Raw genomic sequence first — 22,508 nt, 5'->3', positions numbered from 1 at the left:
CAGACATTGTGGTGTGTCGTATACTATACTACAGGCATTGTGGTATGCTGTATGATGTCTCAGGGACATTGCAGTGTGTGGCATAATGTATAACGGGCATTGCGGTGTGTGGCATGCTTTCACAGGTATGACAGTGTGTGGTGTACTGTATCACAGGCATTGTATGTGCTATAATGTCTTGTGCATTGCAGTGTGTGGCATAATGTATAACAGGTGTTGTGATGTGTGGCATAATGTGTCACAGGCATTACGGTGTGTGGCACAATGTATTAGTGGAATTACGGTATGTGGCATATTGTGTAATGGGCATTATTGTGTGTGGCATAATGTCTAAGAGCCATTACAGTATGTGGCATAATGTATATTGGGCATTACTATAAAGAGGAAAAATGACAAATAATGTAAGGGGCATGAATCAGGATTATTTTCTTTCGTGTGGTGGCCAACGTCTGGGCGTGCAAAACTAGGGTATAAGGTAGTCTTTTCCTGCAATGCCACATCCCTTTAAGGAAAGCCACACCCATTTCAGCAAGACCATGCCCCCTTGTTGCAACGCACACATATTCATCACTTTACTAGTGGCTTTTATGGGAGGAGGGGGCGCCAGAGAATGTTTTGGCTTGGGGGAGAAAAATTTCTAGTTACGCCACTGTGCACAGAGATGGACAGATGGGGAACAGCATACAACATTCATCTAGCAGGTACCATTCATATACCATACAAAACACTACGATCACATTTCAGTACAAAAAAATCATATTTCTGGTTTGTCGTATATCAATAAATCCACAGCAATATCTTCCAATCTTGACACTGGCTCCTTATCATGTATAAAACCCAACTGAAATCTATCACCCTCACCTACTAAGTCCTTAGCTTCCCCCTCCTTACACCTGCAACCGCATATTCATCTAAACTCCATCCTGTGATTGCTGCCAATGACAGCCGCCTCATTTTCCCACTATTTGTTGGAAGCATGTGTGTACAGTGGTGGTTTGGAGTAATGTACACCAGCAGAATTGAACCAAATCACCAGTAGTATGATTTATTGAGAAGTGAAGGTACAGACTTACTCATTGTTATACTGTTTGAGACATTAAGCTTGTAGTGGATCGGTGTTGTGACAGCTCACCAACCAGTGACTGTCTTCTGGATACAGGATGCTGGAACAGCAGTAACATCGGGTAAAGCAGCAGGTCTCTTGGAACCAAAGAGGGGATGTCCGTCTCCCATAACGTTACTGTACACAGTAACTAGATGGCACCACGGATGTCCAGTCTTACGTCTGGTGGTCATCTTGGTAAGGGAATGAAGCATCCCTGGAGAAGCCATATTGGAGAATGTGCAGTAGTGCTCTCCCATTCTAACACTGATAACTGTTTTGATCTAATGCCTCCATCTCCCTTGCTACTCCTCTATTATGGAACTCACTCTCATGTCCTATCCAGCATCCAATGCTACAAATGCTCCTTAAAATCTTATCTGTTCATTAAAGCTTACCTGTCCATCTGTGAATGCCTCCTCTAATGGCACACATTCCCTACACTTTCACTGTAACTCCATCACTCTCTTTTGTCTCAGCCTCTCACCTTTTAATATTATTATTTTTCTTTCTTCCCTACCCCATCTTATCTTCTCCTCCCATATATTCTTGTCACCTTTTACTATGTCTCATCAATTGTTTGGTTGTGCTCTTGATTTTTGGTTATTATGTGTTTTTATGTTGCCAGTATGTCTATATTTTAATTTGTTTAGCTTTTCTTGGTTAAATACTGATATTTATACACTTCTCTGCATTATACATGGCTGCTGAGCAATGTGAAGCCTTATAAAAGAAGAAGGAGAAGATTATAACTTTTATAGAAGTGGTTGGAAACAAACTTGCCAATTATTTGATACAAAACTTGTAACAACATAAAAAAAAACCACATGAATGTATCTAAATCAATTATTGAACAGCTATATAAAAAAAGAAATCTATAAATGCTCACGCTGTTCTCCTGTTCAGGTGTAGACAGCATAACAACTGCCTTTACTTTCTTCTGAAATATCATTTTCCAGAACTCAGGAAGTGTGTGTTTAAGAGGTGACTGGGCTGCAATGATTTCCGGTTTACCCCAGTATCCCTGAAATGATAATAATACATAAATTAGAAGTCATTTATCTCACAGTTCGGGCATAATTCAAAAATGGTTGTATTTCTAGGAAACTGGTTTATGCCTTCTAAAACTCATATTTTACGTAGCAAATTAATATGAAGTACAATGTTATGGATACGGTTAAGATGCTGGCTGTCGGGATCCCGCCAGTTGGAATACTGATGTTGGAATCCTGACACCCGTCAGAATGCTTACGCCAGAATCCCAACAGGATCAGGAGACCGACACCGGAATCCCAACAGCCGGCATCTGACCGTAACATTCACTATGTTGCCATGTTATAATGTCGAGTTTAGATTTAGGTTTAGGTTAGGCTAGGCTATAGCTTGTGTTAGAGTTAATTTTAGGTTAGTATTAGTTAAGACCGCTATGGAAAGCTGCATGGTGGACATCCTGACTATCAACAGTCTGGCAATGTTGACATTTGACATGTCAAATTCCCATTCATTTTGGCATTGTGAATGTTGACATTCAGACCATGGCATCATTCTAGTGACGACAATCTGAACGTCAGCTACAACTCCCATACAGGACATTAGAATGTGAATCCAAGACATGCAAACATACAAACAGAAGAAAGTTTATTTAGTGGATACTGCACAACGTTACAACTCAATTCAGGGTCGGACTGGCCCACAGGGGGACAGGGGAAACCACTGGGGGGGCCCCCTGCCTGGGGGGCCCACCCCCTTCTCTAGGCATCAGATTTTGCACTTGAATTACACATTATCCATATGTTACATTATATTGCACAGGACTATGGTGTACTTTCTACAGAGTTATTGATATATATATATATTTAACAAGGGGCCCAGAACATGCACTACTGGTTAGCCAAGCCTCTAAGCTTGGGCCGCTACTAGTGCATTTCCCCGGTGGGCCCTTCATGCCCCAGTCCAACACTGACTCAATTGTCAAACTATTCACCAATAAACTAATCAGATCTTTTACAAGATTATTTGCATATTCCTGCTCTTCCAGCCTGGATTACAGATTGTTAAACTAATTGATCAATATGACCAATAGTGGTGAATTCCATCCCATACTAATCACTCCAAAATATCAGTAATCAGTTAAGCTCTAGTGAAATAAATAATAAAGATCTGTTTGATGAGACAGTCATATACATCATTATTTTACACACTGTTCCTATAAGTGGAAATGAACATACTGTTATGTATGATGCATTGATGTAGATAGTATCTTCACTTTCACTATCCTCATCGGAAGAGTGCTCAGAATCCTCCACATGGTTATTTTCTGCGTCATCTTCCACCCTAATGTGAACTCTGTTAAATTCATCTGGATTAATAAAAAAGAAAAGTACATTTCACTGAAGAGCCTAATTATAGGTACACAGTCAGTGTGCCGTCAACCATATGTATAACACTGTTTTTGATTAATCTAATTAAGTACAAGATTCCCATATACAAAGCCTAAATCATTATTGTTTTTTTCTGTGGGGAAAAAGCCTCCATGTACCCTCAAACAAAAGGTATTTGTCCTAGTACATTGGATTGTGGGTTATTTATTATGACTATGAGCAGTGCCTATATATTATACAGTAGACCACAGTGCATATGTTTAACATTATTGCAGGATGACTACTTTTCCCAAGTTAATATATGTAAGTACAGTATGTTACATCTTCAAGTATGGTCACAAACAGAGTTCAACACATAGGAGTCGGATATTAATCCGTAATTAATATCAATAAGCCAGGTCTAATTGTCTCAATTTCTCATCTCTTTCATGAATGATTAACCCCTACAAGAGTCCTTACCCACAAACTGCCTACTCTTATATGAAAAATATTAGAATTAATACAAAAACATTTTGTATCTGATTTATTTTGTAACTGTCATTATTATCCCTTCTTGGTCATAGAAAAGGATACGGCATGATAGGTTTCTTTCATCTATAGCAGATGCTTTCACCAGTTGTTGTTTGTGATTGGCATATGACGCAGCCTCTAATACTCATAAACAAGTTCAAGATGTGGTAATTTGGGTGTATCTATTCTAACATTTACATGAAGAATTGAAGTGTTCAATAGAAGTGAACCCCCACCCCCCCCTCTAAAAAAAAAAAACCCACACGCCTCTTGGACCTATTCAAGAGGTCAGGTTAGGAGGAGTGTGTCCTATTTTATGCAACAGCATATGTGTCTTACCATAGAACAATTTAAGTTTGGATTATTGTTAATATTATTATTATTATTATTATTATTATTATTATTATTATTATTATGTTGTTGTGTTGTTGCAGTGTAAGGTTTTAATTTCACAGAGTATGTTTTAACCTATTATTTTAGCTTTACATTACCTTATTGAATCTCCTGTATTATATTATATAACATTACCTGTTTGCCAGCTTTTTAAAGACATTTGTTTTTCTGCATTATGCTTTTTTTTTTATTTTGTAGCGCAAACATCTCTTCAGTATGTCCCCCTTTCTCAGGGCTCTTCACACGCTGCTGGGACCGCTGTAGCATCTTTGCCAGAATAGCATCTGCGACTTTATGCTAATTCTAGTAAATGCTGTGCAAGCATGTGTCTAAATGAGCAAGGACTGAGCCACCCGCCTTGGTGAGTCTTTAGACGTAACCATTGGTTGCACCATTGGTTGCACCATAAAATGTACTATTTTCATTAGTACTGATTAGCTCTCATCCCCCTTACCCCCATTTTTATCAATTTTGAAATCGAGAAAAGTTTGTGCTCACTTCCTCATATCGCCTTATTACTCTCTTAAATCTCAATTGTAAGCTTCCTGCTAAAATGATGGCTATTCATTTGCAGTCTATTCTTGTACAGTTACTCGCTACTCATCAACTGGGATTCATTGGGATAGTAGTCTGTGCTCAGCAGTGGCTATTCTTCGTTGACTTCCCAGACCTCTAATACCCCTTTTAAAAACCTGGTTCCAGACTGGGTCACCAAACATGGGTTTAAAGCCTCAGCAGCTTGAAACTCATTTACTCCACATGCTGGACTAGAGTTATGTCCAGGGCTTCTTTCTGCCGGCGCTTGGAGATGACATCATCTCCATGCACCGGTGAACTGGCTCTCCATAGCCTTGTAATGGGACCCAGGTCACCCGTTTAGACTGTGTCATTACGTGGGTCCTTCATGGTCGCTATCTGGTTTGGGTTCCAGGTCACTGGACCAGGTTATTTTTTTGGGACTCTTTTACACTGAGCCGAGACCCAGGTTCACCAGTCAAAAACCCATCTTATTGCGGCGGTGTAAAAGGGGTATAACGTGCTTCTTTGTTTGGATGCCAGCAAGGCCTTTGACACTGTAGGCCTGATTCAGAGGTGGACACACTACACACAGCAGCTGAATCTTACAAACAATATGTTACTACACTTGGGAGAGCTTTATTGCTGTAGTATTGTCCGATATTAGGGAACAGATATGCTCTTATTAAACACCATACTTGCCTGAAGGCTCACGAAAATCGGATGGTGGTCTCAATCCATGGAAAGATAGACAGGTCTCTCAGAGGCCGCACCCCCCCCAGTGGGTGGTCCGGGGAGGCCGATTATGCAACTCATGCTAATCTAAATCTCTCTGCACATGTTACCACTTCTTCACCTGCAGTGCAACATGGTTTTGCCCAATTGCTTACTTTTTTGTTTGCTAACTAACCTGAATAGCCCCTTGGAGCCCAGCACCTTCCTATGACCTCCGATAAAAAAAAACCTTAATGGGTTATTAACTGGCAAACCTATGCAAAAAGAAAATTATACTTCTTTCCCCTAAGCCATTCCCATCAAGCCACTAATGAACATCCCTTCCCATCAAGCCACTAAGTCCATATGGGAACATATATTGAAAGTGATATGTCCTATATACCATTTACACAGACAACCCACAAGATTTATTGGGTCACTTACATGGAATAACTGAGGAATTGCGGTTCTTATCTTTATTGTCTTGATGGTTCCCTCTGCCTTGCGGTCTCCAGTTTTTATACGATGGCAATCGCTGAAAATTTAATTTTCCCATGTATCATCATTGTTATTCTTTTGTACTATTTATTAAGATAACATTATTTAACACTAGACAGTAAAAAATATTGATAAGTAAGTACAAATATCATTACAAGATGAGTAATCATTACAATGAACTTTTTCACTTTCAGAATATACAACCTACAGTAGGTGAACACTTGCTGGGGGCACTGATATCTCTAAGCTATGCAGTCTGTGTCACGCTCAGCGTAAGTTGGGGTTCCGACAACCGAGTTTTGGCTGAAGGGACAGCTACCTGTGAGGAGAGTTAATGAGTTGGCTGAATGTAAATCCTCCTCATGGGGTGGAAGACAAACTAAGTGTTAACGTTTGCCGGAGGGCGTAAAGAAAAGTAGGACTTCGTAGGAAGATAACTGTAGTTTTAATGAATAATCAGGTTGTACACGAATATTAGAGAAATAGAAGAAAATGGTAGCGGAATGGTAGAGATTATTGTGAGCAAATTCAGCAAATAGACCATAGTCCAGCCAATCATACTGAGAAGAAGACATGAAGAGTCATAGGAAAATCGTCTTTAGATGAGGCTACCAATAGGAGCGTTGGATGAACTTAAGAGTCTTGAGGCTACCTGCATGTCCCATACACGGTGAAGTATGAGCCCACGTGAGCAGTCTTTTTCGGAGTTCTGGTGCAACAAAGGTTTTTCCCGGTGGAGGAAGCGAAGTAGTATGAAAGGAGGCAGGATCTAGGATGAATTGTCTGTCCGGAAGATCTGTGGACTCATCTGAACTCAATGAAAGAGAGAGCGCATCTGCTTTCCGATTAAGAGACCCTGGATGATAACTGAGCTTGAAAGAAAAATGGGATAAGAACAGTGCCCACCTGGCTTGCCGTGGGTTTAAACATCGGGCGGTCTCAAGATATAAAAGATTTTTGTGATCCGTGGTTACTGAGATTGGGTGCTGAGCTCCTTCTAGCAAGTACCTCCACTCTTCAAAAGCAAGTTTTATGGCAAACAATTCTTAATCCCCAATGGCGTAGTTTTGATCTGCCAGAGAGAATCTTCGGGAAAAATAAGCACAAGGATGAGCTTTCTGATCCTCGAAGTACTGGGATAAGACGGCCCCCACTCCTACTGAAGAAGCATCCACCTCCACCTGAAAAGGACGACTGAGATCTGGTTGCCGAAGGATAGAAGCATTATAATAAATGTTTGTTGGGAGCGCTTTAAACTAATAAGTGGTAATATGTAGATGTAGTAAATGTGAAAGAATTTATTCAATGCAATACCTGTAAAAAATAATGAATTAGTAAAAATGTTTAGAGCTCCTTTTGGAGTGCTTTATAGTTGAAAACAGTCTGTACGGGTGAGACATCGGTGGGTTCCGTTAATTGCCGGCGGCTGGGGCCGCAAAGGTTATTACTTAGAACAGTGCTCTCTCTCTCTGTCCCTAGCTATAACTAACCTTTTGCTGATGATCTTCTCCTTGCTGGCCGGCTGGTTCCCTTGATGGTTTGCACGGGTTGTCTCACCCGTACGGACTGTTATCAACTATAAAGCACTCCAAAAGGAGCTCTAAACATTTTTACTAATTCATTATTTTTTACAGGTATTGCATTGAATAAATTCTTTTACATTTACTACATCTACATATTATCACTTATTAGTTTAAAGCGCTCCCAACAAACATTTATTATAATTATTTACTTAATAGGAGCTGCTAACTGACACTTAATAACATCGCAGTACTACTCCTTATTTTTACATGAAGGATAGGAGCAGACATGAAAGCCTCTTTTAGAAACGAAAAGGCTTTTAGTGCCTCAGGTGGCCAAGCTGCAGAATTAGACCCTTTTCTTGTTAGTGCTGTAATCGGGGTAATGATGGAGGAATAATCTTTAATAAACTTCCTATAGAAATTGTCGAAGCCTAAAAAACGCTGGATTCCCTTAAGAGTGGTAGGAAAGGTCCAATCTCTGATTGCTTGGACTTTGGCAGGATCCATCTGTAATTCCCTCCCGGAAATGATGTAACCTAAGAAAGGGATGGAGGGAACCTCAAACGTGCACTTCTCCAGTTTACAAAAGAGTCGATTTTCCCTTAGACGTCTCAATACTTCTCTGACCTGTTCCTGATGGACTTTCAGATCTTTGGAAAATATTAGAATATCGTCCAGATACACAACCAGCCACTTATAGAGGAGATCTTGGAATAATTAATTGACATAATTCTGGAAGACTGCTGGAGCATTGCATAAGCCAAAGGGCATCACCAGATATTCGTAATGCCCGTCGCGAGTATTGAACGCAGTCTTCCACTCGTCTCCTGTACGAATGCGCATAAGGTTATAAGCTCCACGCAGGTCCAATTTGGTGAAAATGGTAGCCCCCATTACTCGGTCAAATAGGTCAGAATCAAGGGCAAGGGGTATCTGTTCTTAACTGTAACTTCGTTGAGGCCCCGATAGTCGATGCAAGGCTGTTGGCCCCAGTCCTTCTTCTTAACAAAAAAAAATCCTTCCCCGGCTGGAGAAGATGAAGGGCGAAGGAACCCTTTGGCCAAATTCTCCTGTATATACTCAGACATCGCTTGGGTTTCCGGGAGAGATAAAGGATACGTTCGGCCTCTGGGATGTGTTTTATTAGGCAGTAAGTCAATAGGGCAGTCCCAACTTTGGTGGGGAGGCAAGGTATCCACCCCTTGCTTACTGAAGACTTCCAGAAAGGGCTGATAGGCATCTTGGAGATCAGCGGAGTGTAGGGCGAGGAGTGGTTTGACGGTGGATAAACAGCTTTGAGAACACGACTCCCCCCAAACGAGCACATCCATAGTTTGCCAATCCAAGCGGGGGTTGTGCTCCTGTAACCACGGGTATCCTAGGATTATTTTTTGAGAAGCTTTGGGAATTACCAGGAAAGGGATAACTTCAGAATGGAGAATACCAACTTTCACCTTCAGAGGAACTGTACAGTGGGTGATGATCCCTTCAGGGATTTAACTTCCGTCAACCGCGGTGATATAGTCAGACTGTCGGACTAAGGTCGGAAGTAATGAAACTTTCTGCAGCCCCAGAATCCAAAAGCGCTGCAACATGAAGGGAGGCAGAGGGAAGTTCCAGACATACAGCCAACAGTGATTCCTTCCTGGTAAATTGGTTGGGGAATGCTCCTAGCTTAACCTCTCCTGCGTAAGCTAGGAGCGGGAGTTTCCCGGTTGTTGAATATAAGACTTAACGAAGTGGTCGGCTGCCCCACAAAACATGCAGAGGTTGCCCTGTCTGCGTCTTTGACGTTCCTCATTGGTGAGACGAGAGCGGTTGACCTTCATGGGTTCTTCAGTAGACATTGAGGATGGTTTGGGAGTGGGACAGGCCCGAGGTTTGGGTCGCTCGAACCTTGTTCTCTCAAGATAGCGCTACTTGTATCTCAGATCAATCTTGTTACATAAAGAAATAAGCTGATCGAGCTTAACTGGCACATCCTGAGTGACCAGGTCATCTTTAATTTTGTCGGAGAGACCGTTCCAAAAGGCGGCAATGAGAGCCTCTTCATTCCAGCCCACTTCAGAAGACAGAGTATGGAATTGGATCACGTACTGGGCAACGGAATGTTTTCCCTGATGCAGACGCAGAATCTCCAAAGCAGCAGAGGTGGTCCGGCCTGGCTCATCAAAGATTTTATGAAAAGTTGCCACAAATTCAGGGTAATTCGAGAGTATGGGATCAGTTCTCTCCCATAAGGGTGAAGCCCAATCCAGAGCTGGTCCGGTCAGAAGTGAAATGATGTATGCGATTTTGGTCCGATCAGACGGAAAGTTAGCTGACTGAAGCTCAAACTGGATCTCGCATTGATTGAGGAACCCTCTGCATTGCTTTGGACTATCGTCAAATGTACTGGGTGGCGGTAGTTGTAAACGAGGAACTGGAATCGACACTAGAGGATTAGGTGCTGGTGGATTGGAAGCTGGAACCGAGATGTGGAAATGGGTGCGGGAAGAGATTCCAAACGAGTGAACATATTCTGCATGAACTGTACATTTTGTGCCTGCATGGCCTCCTGTTTATTTAGACAAGACAGAACATCCACAGAGGCATCGCCCCCGGTAGCCTGCTCACTTGCCAGATCCACTGGGCCAGTGCTTACTGTCACGCTTGGCGTAAGTTGGGGTTCCGACAAACGAGTTTTGGCTGAAGGGACAGCTACCTGTGAGCAGAGTTAATGAGGTGGCTGAATGTAATTCCTCCTCATGGGGTGGAAGCCGGAGGGCGTAAAGAAAAGGAGGACTTCATAGGAAGATAGCTGTAGTTTTAATGAATAATCAGGTTGCACACGAATATTGGAGAAATAGGAGAAACTGGAAGAATTAGAGTCTATGGTCAAATTACTTGAAGGGTGAAGCTGAAGTACTCCGGTAAAGAAGAACTGAAGACTGTGTTTTATCATTAAAAGACGAGGCTGGAGTACTTGGACTTTGAAGAAATGAAGACGTGGTTTGTGATTGAAAGATGAGGCTGAAGATCTTGGACTTTGAAGAAATGAAGACTGTGGTTTGTGATTGAAAGACGAGGCTGAAAACTTGGACTTTGAAGAAATGAAGAAGTCTGCGGGAACCGCCGTTAGCACCTGGAGCTCCTCTACGACATGGGACCCCGTGAGCGCTTCCACGAGTGGCAACAGACTTAGACAGCAGGAGTACAGCAGCGTTTAGGTAACCGATAGATGAGAGCAACCAGGACCAGGGAACCAGAAGTAACCTGGGAGCACGGAGCTTGAGAACCTTTCATAAGGAGGTAACTTGAAGCACTGGCACTCTCCCTCTGAGCCAGCCCCCTTTTGTAAGGGGAGAACACGCAGGATTTGCTGGACACAGATTGGGAACTTCATTGGTAATAATCTGGTCTCCAACATGGCTGCCCCCAGCACAGGAGGCATACTTAGCTGTTAGCACACAGCTTTAGCCAGCTTCTGTCTCTGACACACTATACTGTGTCACCACTAGAGGACCTTAGCGCAGCGATCCCCACCGCAGCGCCCGGCTCTCCAGACCCTCGGCCCCTGGCAGCCGCACATCCGTCCAGGAGAACCCGCCACCAGCAGCTCCCTGCCACCGCAGCCGCGCCAACCAGCGGGACGGTAACCTGCGGGAGCACCCGCCGGAGGTACGGCTCCGGAGCCTGACAGTCTGGAACTGAAGGAAAATGAAAACTACTGCATATAAACAGTGGTGTCGAGATAGGGGGGGAGAGGGTGCAAATTACTCGGACCCAGGTCTGATGGAGGGGCCCAGTGAGGGTCCAGTAGGAGCCCAGACCCCCTCCCCCTTACCTGGCAGCAGCAGCAGCTGCAGCTCTTCTCCTCAGCCCAGCATACTCTGCTGTGTACTGGGCTGCAGTGTGGCCATGGAGGTGCTTAAAATACAATTTTTTTCAGTATTTTTTTCTAAAAGTACATGACCACACCTCCTGTGAATAGGCCACGCCCCTCAAAAAGTACCTGGGCCCAGCCGGGCTCTCGACTGCCCTTAATATAAAATGTAAATGTTTAAAATGTAGGTTGCTGGAATAAATTCATTGTGCAAGGTTGCATTAAACAGTATCATTTAAGGGTAGGCCTCTCATTAATTTCCAGATCATTCAAGATTAATACATGAAATCTGGTCAGATTTTAATTTGATGTAAAGGGCAGATGCAACAGGCGAGGAAACTGAAAATGTTCCTGGCCACAAACATGTCATGCCATAGAGAATGTCAGAAAAATGGTAAAATGATGATGGGTTCCAAGAGAAATATAATTTAGAAAAGAAGCTACCATAAGAAAAAGGATTCCGAATTATAGCATGTAGTGAATATATATTTCATGTTGCTAATGTATTTAATCAGGAGCAATATAGTATTCATCTATATTTTAAAGGTTTGGCTCCATCTTACCTGGAACTCACACTTCAGTTGTGATGGTTCAGAGGGAGTATCCGTCTTCTTAAGGTTGTTGAGTGTAAGTGGTAACTCAGCCATATTGACTTCTGTCTCCCCAAACTGATTATATTCCACCAAAGACTTGTGTATAAAGATGTACTGGGACTGTGAATGAATGGAAGTCAATATAAACACAGATAATAATAGTAGTAGTACCCAGCTAGAATTACACACTAGCAGTTAAACATCTGGATAATGCGATGTCGTGCCAAAGTAAATGATTGCATTAAAAAACAATTATATTATATGGGGCTAAGAGACATTTTATTATTGTTTGTATGCTCACCTCCACTTGAACCATCAGGCAGCGCTGGCGTCTCAGCTGTACAACAAAGCCATAGACATCCACCCTGCCCTCTGCCTCCAGACCCTCCAACATGGCATCAATGCTTATATAAGTTCCTGTACGCCCGACACCAGCGCTAGCAACAAGGACATAAAGAAAATCAGTAGGGTCACTATGTTTTGTTAGAATCACAATACAGACAGTTGTGTATAAAAGGAGAAAACATGATTTCGAAAATGACCATTAGTGTCCGACTGGTTGCCACATTTTCCGAACACAGTCTACCGAATAATCCAAATGTTATACATGCCTCTATATTTTTTTTAAAAAATTACTTTAATGTATAAACAAACATTTGCTGTAATTAGTAGCATTTCTAAGAAAGGAGTATTGCAGGGTTGTCACAGAATCAAAACGGAATAGGCTTATAAATATATTTCATGCCTGCACAGCACTCTCCAAGCAACATAAATGTATACTTGCACAGGATACAACAATGTCACAGTCCCCCAGGATAGTAGAATTCAATACATTTTGCTGCGAATTGCCTGTTACCTGCTAATTACACAGTTCAGTCAATGTATTAACCAATTTGTGATACTTTGCATCAGTAACTTACAGGGTCATATTGTACATACATATTTATTGTACTATATACACAGGGATATACTATACAGGTTGAGTATCCCAAATCCAAATATTCCAAAATATGGAATATTCCAAAATACGGAATTTTTGGAGTGAGAGTAAGATTTGTTTCCTTATGGCTCAATGTACACAAACTTTGTTTAATACACAAAGTTATTAAAAATATTGTATTAAATAACCTTCAGGCTGTGTGTATAAGGTGTATATGAAACATAAATGAATTGTGTGAATGTACACACACTTTGTTAAATGCATAAAGTTATTAAAAATATTGGCAAGAATGACCTTCATGCTATGTGTATAAGGTGTATATGAAACATAAATGCATTCTGTGCTTAGACTTAGGTCCCATCGCCATGATATCTCATTATGGTATGCAACTATTCCAAAATACGGAAAAATCTGATATCCAAAATACTTCTGGTCCCAAGCATTTTGGATAAGGGATACTCAACCTGTACTGACAAACAACTAATGACATCCCATATATATTGAGCACACATACATACACATGTCACACATACACCTACAGTGAGGGGGCGGAGACAGAATGACGTAATACCAATCATATTGGCTTGCCTCTTTCCATTTACCCAATAATGCAAAATGCCAGGGGGCAGGGCTTCAATCATGGGCCACAGGACCGCGGTCACTTACAAAAATCATATGGCAGTACGGATGGTGTAATGGTTAGCATTACTGCCTCACAGCACTGAGGTCATGGGTTCAATTCCCACTATGGTCCTGACTGTGTGGAGTTTGTACATTCTCCCCGTGCGTGCGTGGGATTCCACCGGGTACTCCGGGTTCCTCCCACAATCCAAAAATATACTGGTAGGTTAATTGGCTCCTGACAAAATTAACCATAGCATGAATGTGTGTGCATGTGGTAGGGAATATAGATTGTAAGCTCCACTGGGGCAGGGACTGATGTGAATGGCGATATATTCTTTGTAAAGTGCTGCGGAATATGTGTGCACTATATAAATAACTGGGGTTCATCATCAGGGTTTCTGGGTACTCAGAACCCCCCAAGTGCACCACTGCATCTTATTACTTTATACACAAATCACAGTTTCTATAATAAAATAGAAAACTCCCTAAATATTGTGCTGTATGTTAGAAGGATATTTAAAATCACATATACCCTCATACTTTTATGCTGGTTATGGAATATCGCATGCATTAGTATTGTGCGAAAAAGGATCACTAGGATTTGCATTTTCGCTATTACAAGATCCTGGTAGGCTAATATCTAGACTGGAGATTATAGTTACCTGCAATGAACAATTATAGGACCACTGAAAAAATTGCTTAAAGCGTTAACCCTTCGTCGCAATTTGAGCAACAAGTTGGGGTCATCAGGAACACCATGATCTGGCCAAATGGTGAACTGAATGTGTGTGACATCTCGCTCTGATTTCTCACGTTTCTGTACAAAGGACAAAGAACAAAAACACATCTTTTAAAGATATCAAAATGTATGTCTTACTGTACTTAATGGAACCTAAAATTAAACGTACTAAAATTTTAAATAAACGCAATCTTTCCATTGTATCCTCACACCGTCCAACATTTCAAATGGTCAAATAGATGCTAGCAAAGCAGATCTGTAGACATATGAATATTATGCGGTACAATGTAAATAAATATATTTACATCTTTAATCTGTTACAGTATAGAGATGCGACTCAGTAATTGATCTGCCCTGGAGACACCAAGTCATCAAGGATCTGACCTGGTTTCACCACAGAGTTAAACATGGAATCCAACTCAATAGGGATTTAATTCACAGATTGGCATAAACAGTCTGAGGAAGTGGACAGTGTGCCTTTGAAACGCGTTACTAGATATTATGCGTGCCCTTTCCTGCTTAGCCATATGTTATAAGATTAACAAATTCTCATGTTTTTGTAAGAGAAATTCCTAATAAATTAAAATCATAGATACAATTGAGACTTCTCAATCGTAGAAACCTGCACCTCAAGGATTTCTTAAGGTGTGTACACACGGTGAGATCCTTGCTATGTTCGATTTTGACTATGCGATTTTCCTTTAACTCCCCAGAGCCCAGATAGAACAGATTTTGACTGTGCTTGAGATTTTGTCTATGTACGGTTTTGACTAAGTTCCAATTTTGACTATACTTTATACTAGATAGTACACTAGATAGTCAAGACTGAGTTGCCTGCACAGTCTATCTAGCCTTACGATACCGACCCCACGGGAGAATGCATCGGGATCGAATCCGTATCGCAAGCTGCCTTACACCTTGAGATCTGCACTATCTTTTCAGAAGATTTTGACTATATAGTCAAAATCTTACAGATTTATCTCACCGTGTGTACACACCTTTACAGTATAGAGATGCAGCAGGTGTTATTATATTATGATAATCAAACTCTGAGGAGTACCTTTTATTCATGTGTTAGTAAGGATAGGGGTCCCATTTACAGTTGGGCATAAGTCAAGCTGCTGAGCCGACTATCAGAAAATCCACTTTGTTTTACTGTATATTGTTTCATTTTCAGTTCTATATTAGCATTTTACTGTATGTACCGAAGTAGTGTGCACAAGTAAGTGTAGAGCCCAACTTAAAGATGGTGGCCTATTTGTAGTGGCTGCATATCAAGATACTCCTCTTCGGAGGCCTATCGTTTGCAGCCCTCACGTAAACATATGTGCTGGGGATAATGATCATCAGCACATATCTTTACCAGTAAAAAAAAATCATATATTCAAAGAACAAAGTTTTTGAGCACCAAAAAATGCAGTATAAAGTGCAAGTAATTCAGTCAACGTTTCGGTCCTAACTGAACCTTTTTCAAGATATTGCAGCAGATCCAACAGGTTTACTGCACCTGCTGTGCTGCCATTTATATTTGCCTGCTTGTAATATACAGTACCTGAGCATCAGAGGCTTTATATATATATATATATATATATATATAGCCCACAGTCGGCGGCACTGACGGCTCCCTCAGCGGGGAATAAAACGAGACCAAGTCACGTAGGAAGACTTCCTACGTGACTTGGTCTCGTTTTATTCCCCGCTGAGGGAGCCGTGAGTGCCGCCGACTGTGGGCTATGTTTGGAGACATCCTTGTTGGGGATGCCATACGGAGGGCACCGGCCTAATTCACTTGTACCATATAGTATGGAGTGCTGCTGATTACTACAGAGATTTTATATATATATATATATATATACAAACAAACATAGAAAACCACAGCACTCGCCACCCCAGAAGCGGGGTGCAGTGTCTGCACTCACCACTCATAGGGTGGGGTGCATGCAGCCCATGGCCACCTACCCAAATACATACAAAATAGAGAATTCAGCACTCACCATAGCAAGCTCACTTGTCCTCACAACATCAATAAATAAATGATGGGGGTTTAGTTGGTGGATTGGCCAATGCACGGAAGCCTGCATACCGATTTTCAAGGTACCCCACCTTCATGCAGGTCCTACACTATCACAAAGCCTAAAGAATTAAAACCTGGCAACTGTATCACATATAATATAACTGCAAATATGCCCACTAGGTTTAATGTATGCCTGCCACATATCTAGTGGCTTTTAAAGGCATACTAGTCACCTGACACAGCCGATAAATTACTAAGGAGCAGCTGATACAGGTTTAGAACAATTAAGATTACACAGGGGTGCATGAAAAGGCCTGTGACCATGGTTAATAAGAGTTAACCAAAGATTAACCCCAAAATATACAAACAAATATAGAAAACCACAGCACTCGCCACCCCAGAAGCGGGGTGCAGTGTCTGCACTCACCACTCATAGGGTGGGGTGCATGCAGCCCATGGCCACCTACCCAAATACATACAAAATAGAGAATTCAGCACTCACCATAGCAAGCTCACTTGTCCTCACAACATCAATAAATAAATGATGGGGGTTTAGTTGGTGGATTGGCCAATGCACGGAAGCCTGCATACCGATTTTCAAGGTACCCCACCTTCATGCAGGTCCTACACTATCACAAAGCCTAAAGAATTAAAACCTGGCAACTGTATCACATATAATATAACTGCAAATATGCCCACTAGGTTTAATGTATGCCTGCCACATATCTAGTGGCTTTTAAAGGCATACTAGTCACCTGACACAGCCGATAAATTACTAAGGAGCAGCTGATACAGGTTTAGAACAATTAAGATTACACAGGGGTGCATGAAAAGGCCTGTGACCATGGTTAATAAGAGTTAACCAAAGATTAACCCCAAAATATACAAACAAATATAGAAAACCACAGCACTCGCCACCCCAGAAGCGGGGTGCAGTGTCTGCACTCACCACTCATAGGGTGGGGTGCATGCAGCCCATGGCCACCTACCCAAATACATACAAAATAGAGAATTCAGCACTCACCATAGCAAGCTCACTTGTCCTCACAACATCAATAAATAAATGATGGGGGTTTAGTTGGTGGATTGGCCAATGCACGGAAGCCTGCATACCGATTTTCAAGGTACCCCACCTTCATGCAGGTCCTACACTATCACAAAGCCTAAAGAATTAAAACCTGGCAACTGTATCACATATAATATAACTGCAAATATGCCCACTAGGTTTAATGTATGCCTGCCACATATCTAGTGGCTTTTAAAGGCATACTAGTCACCTGACACAGCCGATAAATTACTAAGGAGCAGCTGATACAGGTTTAGAACAATTAAGATTACACAGGGGTGCATGAAAAGGCCTGTGACCATGGTTAATAAGAGTTAACCAAAGATTAACCCCAAAATATACAAACAAATATAGAAAACCACAGCACTCGCCACCCCAGAAGCGGGGTGCAGTGTCTGCACTCACCACTCATAGGGTGGGGTGCATGCAGCCCATGGCCACCTACCCAAATACATACAAAATAGAGAATTCAGCACTCACCATAGCAAGCTCACTTGTCCTCACAACATCAATAAATAAATGATGGGGGTTTAGTTGGTGGATTGGCCAATGCACGGAAGCCTGCATACCGATTTTCAAGGTACCCCACCTTCATGCAGGTCCTACACTATCACAAAGCCTAAAGAATTAAAACCTGGCAACTGTATCACATATAATATAACTGCAAATATGCCCACTAGGTTTAATGTATGCCTGCCACATATCTAGTGGCTTTTAAAGGCATACTAGTCACCTGACACAGCCGATAAATTACTAAGGAGCAGCTGATACAGGTTTAGAACAATTAAGATTACACAGGGGTGCATGAAAAGGCCTGTGACCATGGTTAATAAGAGTTAACCAAAGATTAACCCCAAAATATACAAACAAATATAGAAAACCACAGCACTCGCCACCCCAGAAGCGGGGTGCAGTGTCTGCACTCACCACTCATAGGGTGGGGTGCATGCAGCCCATGGCCACCTACCCAAATACATACAAAATAGAGAATTCAGCACTCACCATAGCAAGCTCACTTGTCCTCACAACATCAATAAATAAATGATGGGGGTTTATATTTGCCTGCTTGTAATATACAGTACCTGAGCATCAGAGGCTTTATATATATATATATATATATAGCCCACAGTCGGCGGCACTGACGGCTCCCTCAGCGGGGAATAAAACGAGACCAAGTCACGTAGGAAGACTTCCTACGTGACTTGGTCTCGTTTTATTCCCCGCTGAGGGAGCCGTGAGTGCCGCCGACTGTGGGCTATGTTTGGAGACATCCTTGTTGGGGATGCCATACGGAGGGCACCGGCCTAATTCACTTGTACCATATAGTATGGAGTGCTGCTGATTACTACAGAGATTTTATATATATATATATATATATATATATAGATCCAGAGGTCCGGCACTCCAGTTAAATGACTCTACCTGTCCCGATACCATCACAAGTGTAACTATAGCTCCTCCACAGGTGCGGCACTTAGAGCATAAAAAGACCAATTCATACGACTTGCTTGTCAATGTTTCAGTTTATAGACAAACTGTTTTCAAGACAAATTAAATTAAAACATACTCACAGCTTTATACTCCTTCCCCACTGGGTTGGTGAAGGAGTATAAGGCTGTGAGCATGTTTTCATTTAATTTGTCTTGAAAACAGACAAATAGTCAGTAGTGAAGTACAGCACCACTTGTGATGTACCCCTTAGCTTTACTTATATCCGTTAGTGCAAAATATTAGACACTCCCTATGCTGTCAGTTAACCCCAAATAAGTGGCAGATGTAAGCTGCTAAGTGTAAATTGTGAGGAATGCAGGATGGGGGTGTTTACAATAACAATAACAATATGTTATAGGAAACCAAAAAGTATACTTTTTGTTTCCTATAAGGTGTTGGGTTTCCCTCATTGTGACCTATAGCCTTTTAGGATAAGGAACACTTCTATTTTCCATTGTTTTATGCTTACATTTTAATCAGGCTTTCTATATATTTTAGTATAATGTAACCAATAGTCTGGTTGTTATTTATTTTTATATACCATGTATGTAATAAAATATCTTTGTTAAACTATTAGATTTGAGTATACCTTTTGGTTTCATATAACCTATCGTTATTGGTCAGAATTAATACATTGACACCAGTGGTTGCTAAACACGACCATCCTACATTCCTTACATATATATATATATATATATATATATATATATATATTACATTCCTCACACACACACACACATATATATATATATATATATCCAACAAGCCCAGCAGCGGCGGCACTCACGGGTCTATTCTCAGTCAGTAAAGTGCATAAAGTGCATTTATTTCATCACTCGGTGTCCAACGTTTCGGGGCCACAACGCCCCTTTTTCAAGGTGATACATAACAACATGTGAACACAACATACCTTTTATAAAGAAGCAGAAGACCCGCGAACGGGACGAGCTCCCGGCGTGAATCACGCCCCTGGCCTGGCTCAACGGTGCTACGTGATGACGTACTTCCGCCCTAGCTCCGTGGATACGTCGGCTTCCTGGAAACCAGGGTTGTTAGTGTCGTCTAGGCGACCAACGCTTCCCGGCAACCCGGTGCATGACGAAACCCCTATTCTAGGTTGGAATAATACGACATGTATAGTGTTTAAAACATAGTGACATATGTGACAATAAACATTTAGACAAAATTGTGCATACTAAATCACTAGAGATTATATCCATATACATACATATAAATTAATTGGACCACCAACTGTACTAAACCTCAAAGCAGAAGGACAGTCGGAACTTAATACTGAGTATACATGCCTGACCTCCCCGAATGGTTATTATATAATTACTGGAATGTATTCCATAAAATTTTATCATTAAGTCCTGCCGGCTTAATTGTGCCAAGAGTATAAATCCACCTGGCCTCTATCCTTAAAAGTAAACTCCCCCGGTCACCCCCTCTCAGAGATTTCGGGACATGATCGATGATTTGGAATTTAAAATCACATAGATCATGTTTCTTTTCAGCGTAGTGTCTGGCCACAGGTTGGTCAGACACCTTGCCTGATAACGCACTTTTGACAGCTGATCTATGTAAAGCTTGTCTCTCCCTGGCAGTTCGTACTGTCTTGCCTACATACTGTAGAGTCCATTAATTATCTGGATGTTAATGTGTGTGTAAAAAATGGTAGGATTCACACAGAGGTTTATTACAAACCTTCCGACAAAAATACTCTCTTGCGGTATAATAGTCATCACCCCAGGGCCCTTAAGAAAGGTTTGCCACGATCACAACTCATCAGGGTGGCCAGAATAACAAGCGACGATAATAAGCTTGAGGAAGCACTTACCACAGTGGTGGAACGTTTTGTCGCACGGGGATATGACCGCAATGAATTAATGCGAACCAAACTAGAGGTGATGGCCATTCCCAGGTCTGATTTATTGGCACCCAAAAAGAAAACAGGGCAACAAGTCCTACCTCTCGTCACTAAATATAATACCACTAGTCCGGTAGTCCCGAGGGCACTGAGGGCCTTGTGGCCTATAGTGGCCACGGACAAAAATCTACCGGCATTCAAACAGAAGCGACCACTCACATGTTTTACTAAAGGAAAGAACATTAGAGATCACGTGGTACATACTGATATCACGGGGTTTGGAACCTCTCCGGTAACTAACTTTTTATCTAAAGCACCGGGCTGCTATCGTTGCCTTGGATGCAAGACGTGCAATAGTTTACTGACAGGGTCCACTTTCAATTCAAGTGTGACAGGTAGATCCTTTAAATTTAGACATGTCCTTACTTGTACTACAACCCACATTATATTTGTCATTACGTGTCCGTGTCAGTTACAGTATGTAGGCAAGACAGTACGAACTGCCAGGGAGAGACAAGCTTTACATAGATCAGCTGTCAAAAGTGCGTTATCAGGCAAGGTGTCTGACCAACCTGTGGCCAGACACTACGCTGAAAAGAAACATGATCTATGTGATTTAAAATTCCAAATCATCGATCATGTCCCGAAATCTCTGAGAGGGGGTGACCGGGGGAGTTTACTTTTAAGGAAAGAGGCCAGGTGGATTTATGCTCTTGGCATAATTAAGCCGGCAGGACTTAATGATAAAATTTTATGGAATACATTCCAGTAATTATATAATAACCATTCGGGGAGGTCAGGCATGTATACTCAGTATTAAGTTCCGACTGTCCTTCTGCTTTGAGGTTTAGTACAGTTGGTGGTCCAATTAATTTATATGTATGTATATGGATATAGTCTCTAGTGATTTAGTAGGCACAATTTTGTCTAAATGTTTATTGTCACATATGTCACTATGTTTTAAACACTATACATGTCGTATTATTCCAACCTAGAATAGGGGTTTCGTCATGCACCGGGTTGCCGGGAAGCGTTGGTCGCCTAGACGACACTAACAACCCTGGTTTCCAGGAAGCCGACGTATCCACGGAGCTAGGGCGGAAGTACGTCATCACGTAGCACCGTTGAGCCAGGCCGGGGGCGTGATTCACGCCGGGAGCTCGTCCCGTTCGCGGGTCTTCTGCTTCTTTATAAAAGGTATGTTGTGTTCACATGTTGTTATGTATCACCTTGAAAAAGGGGCGTTGTGGCCCCGAAACGTTGGACACCGAGTGATGAAATAAATGCACTTTATGCACTTTACTGACTGAGAATAGACCCGTGAGTGCCGCCGCTGCTGGGCTTGTTGGATTTAAAGGATTGTTTTCCGGATGGCACCAGGGCAGTGAATTGTTATTGGAGGGAGTGCCGGTTATTTTTGTATGTATATATATATATATATATATATATATATATATATAGTCCATGGAAACAGCCCGGCACTCCGTTATCCCCGATGGGGTATCGCTCTGGTGCCCTCCTAGGGATGTGGTGGCCCCAATATGCAGAATGGAGGGGAACGGCGGCACTCAGAGACTCTCACATCCAGGTAAATCAAAATGGAAAGTGCATTTAATGGTCAACGTTCGGGGGACGGACCCCCTTCCTCAGGACACTGCAAACTGGTGAC

General features: G+C 41.9%; 1 protein-coding gene across 2 annotated transcripts in view; it reads right to left on the bottom strand.

Annotated features, from left to right (window-relative positions):
* The window catches only part of PTPRC (protein tyrosine phosphatase receptor type C), a 494,588-nt gene that overhangs the window by 4,931 nt on the left and 467,149 nt on the right, over positions 1 to 22,508 (bottom strand). For both annotated transcript variants that reach the window (XM_063940133.1, XM_063940134.1), the window contains exons 24-29: positions 14,322 to 14,476; positions 12,397 to 12,532; positions 12,066 to 12,215; positions 6,061 to 6,151; positions 3,331 to 3,461; positions 1,992 to 2,126 (exon numbers count right to left, since the gene is read on the bottom strand). In XM_063940133.1, coding sequence (XP_063796203.1) covers positions 1,992 to 2,126; positions 3,331 to 3,461; positions 6,061 to 6,151; positions 12,066 to 12,215; positions 12,397 to 12,532; positions 14,322 to 14,476 — 798 coding nt within the window. The remainder of the gene's footprint in view (positions 1 to 1,991; positions 2,127 to 3,330; positions 3,462 to 6,060; positions 6,152 to 12,065; positions 12,216 to 12,396; positions 12,533 to 14,321; positions 14,477 to 22,508) is intronic.

The sequence above is a fragment of the Pseudophryne corroboree genome, chromosome 9 (genome assembly GCF_028390025.1).
Source record: "Pseudophryne corroboree isolate aPseCor3 chromosome 9, aPseCor3.hap2, whole genome shotgun sequence".
NCBI classification, from domain to species: domain Eukaryota; kingdom Metazoa; phylum Chordata; class Amphibia; order Anura; family Myobatrachidae; genus Pseudophryne; species Pseudophryne corroboree.
This window is presented reverse-complemented; position numbering and strand designations above follow the sequence as displayed.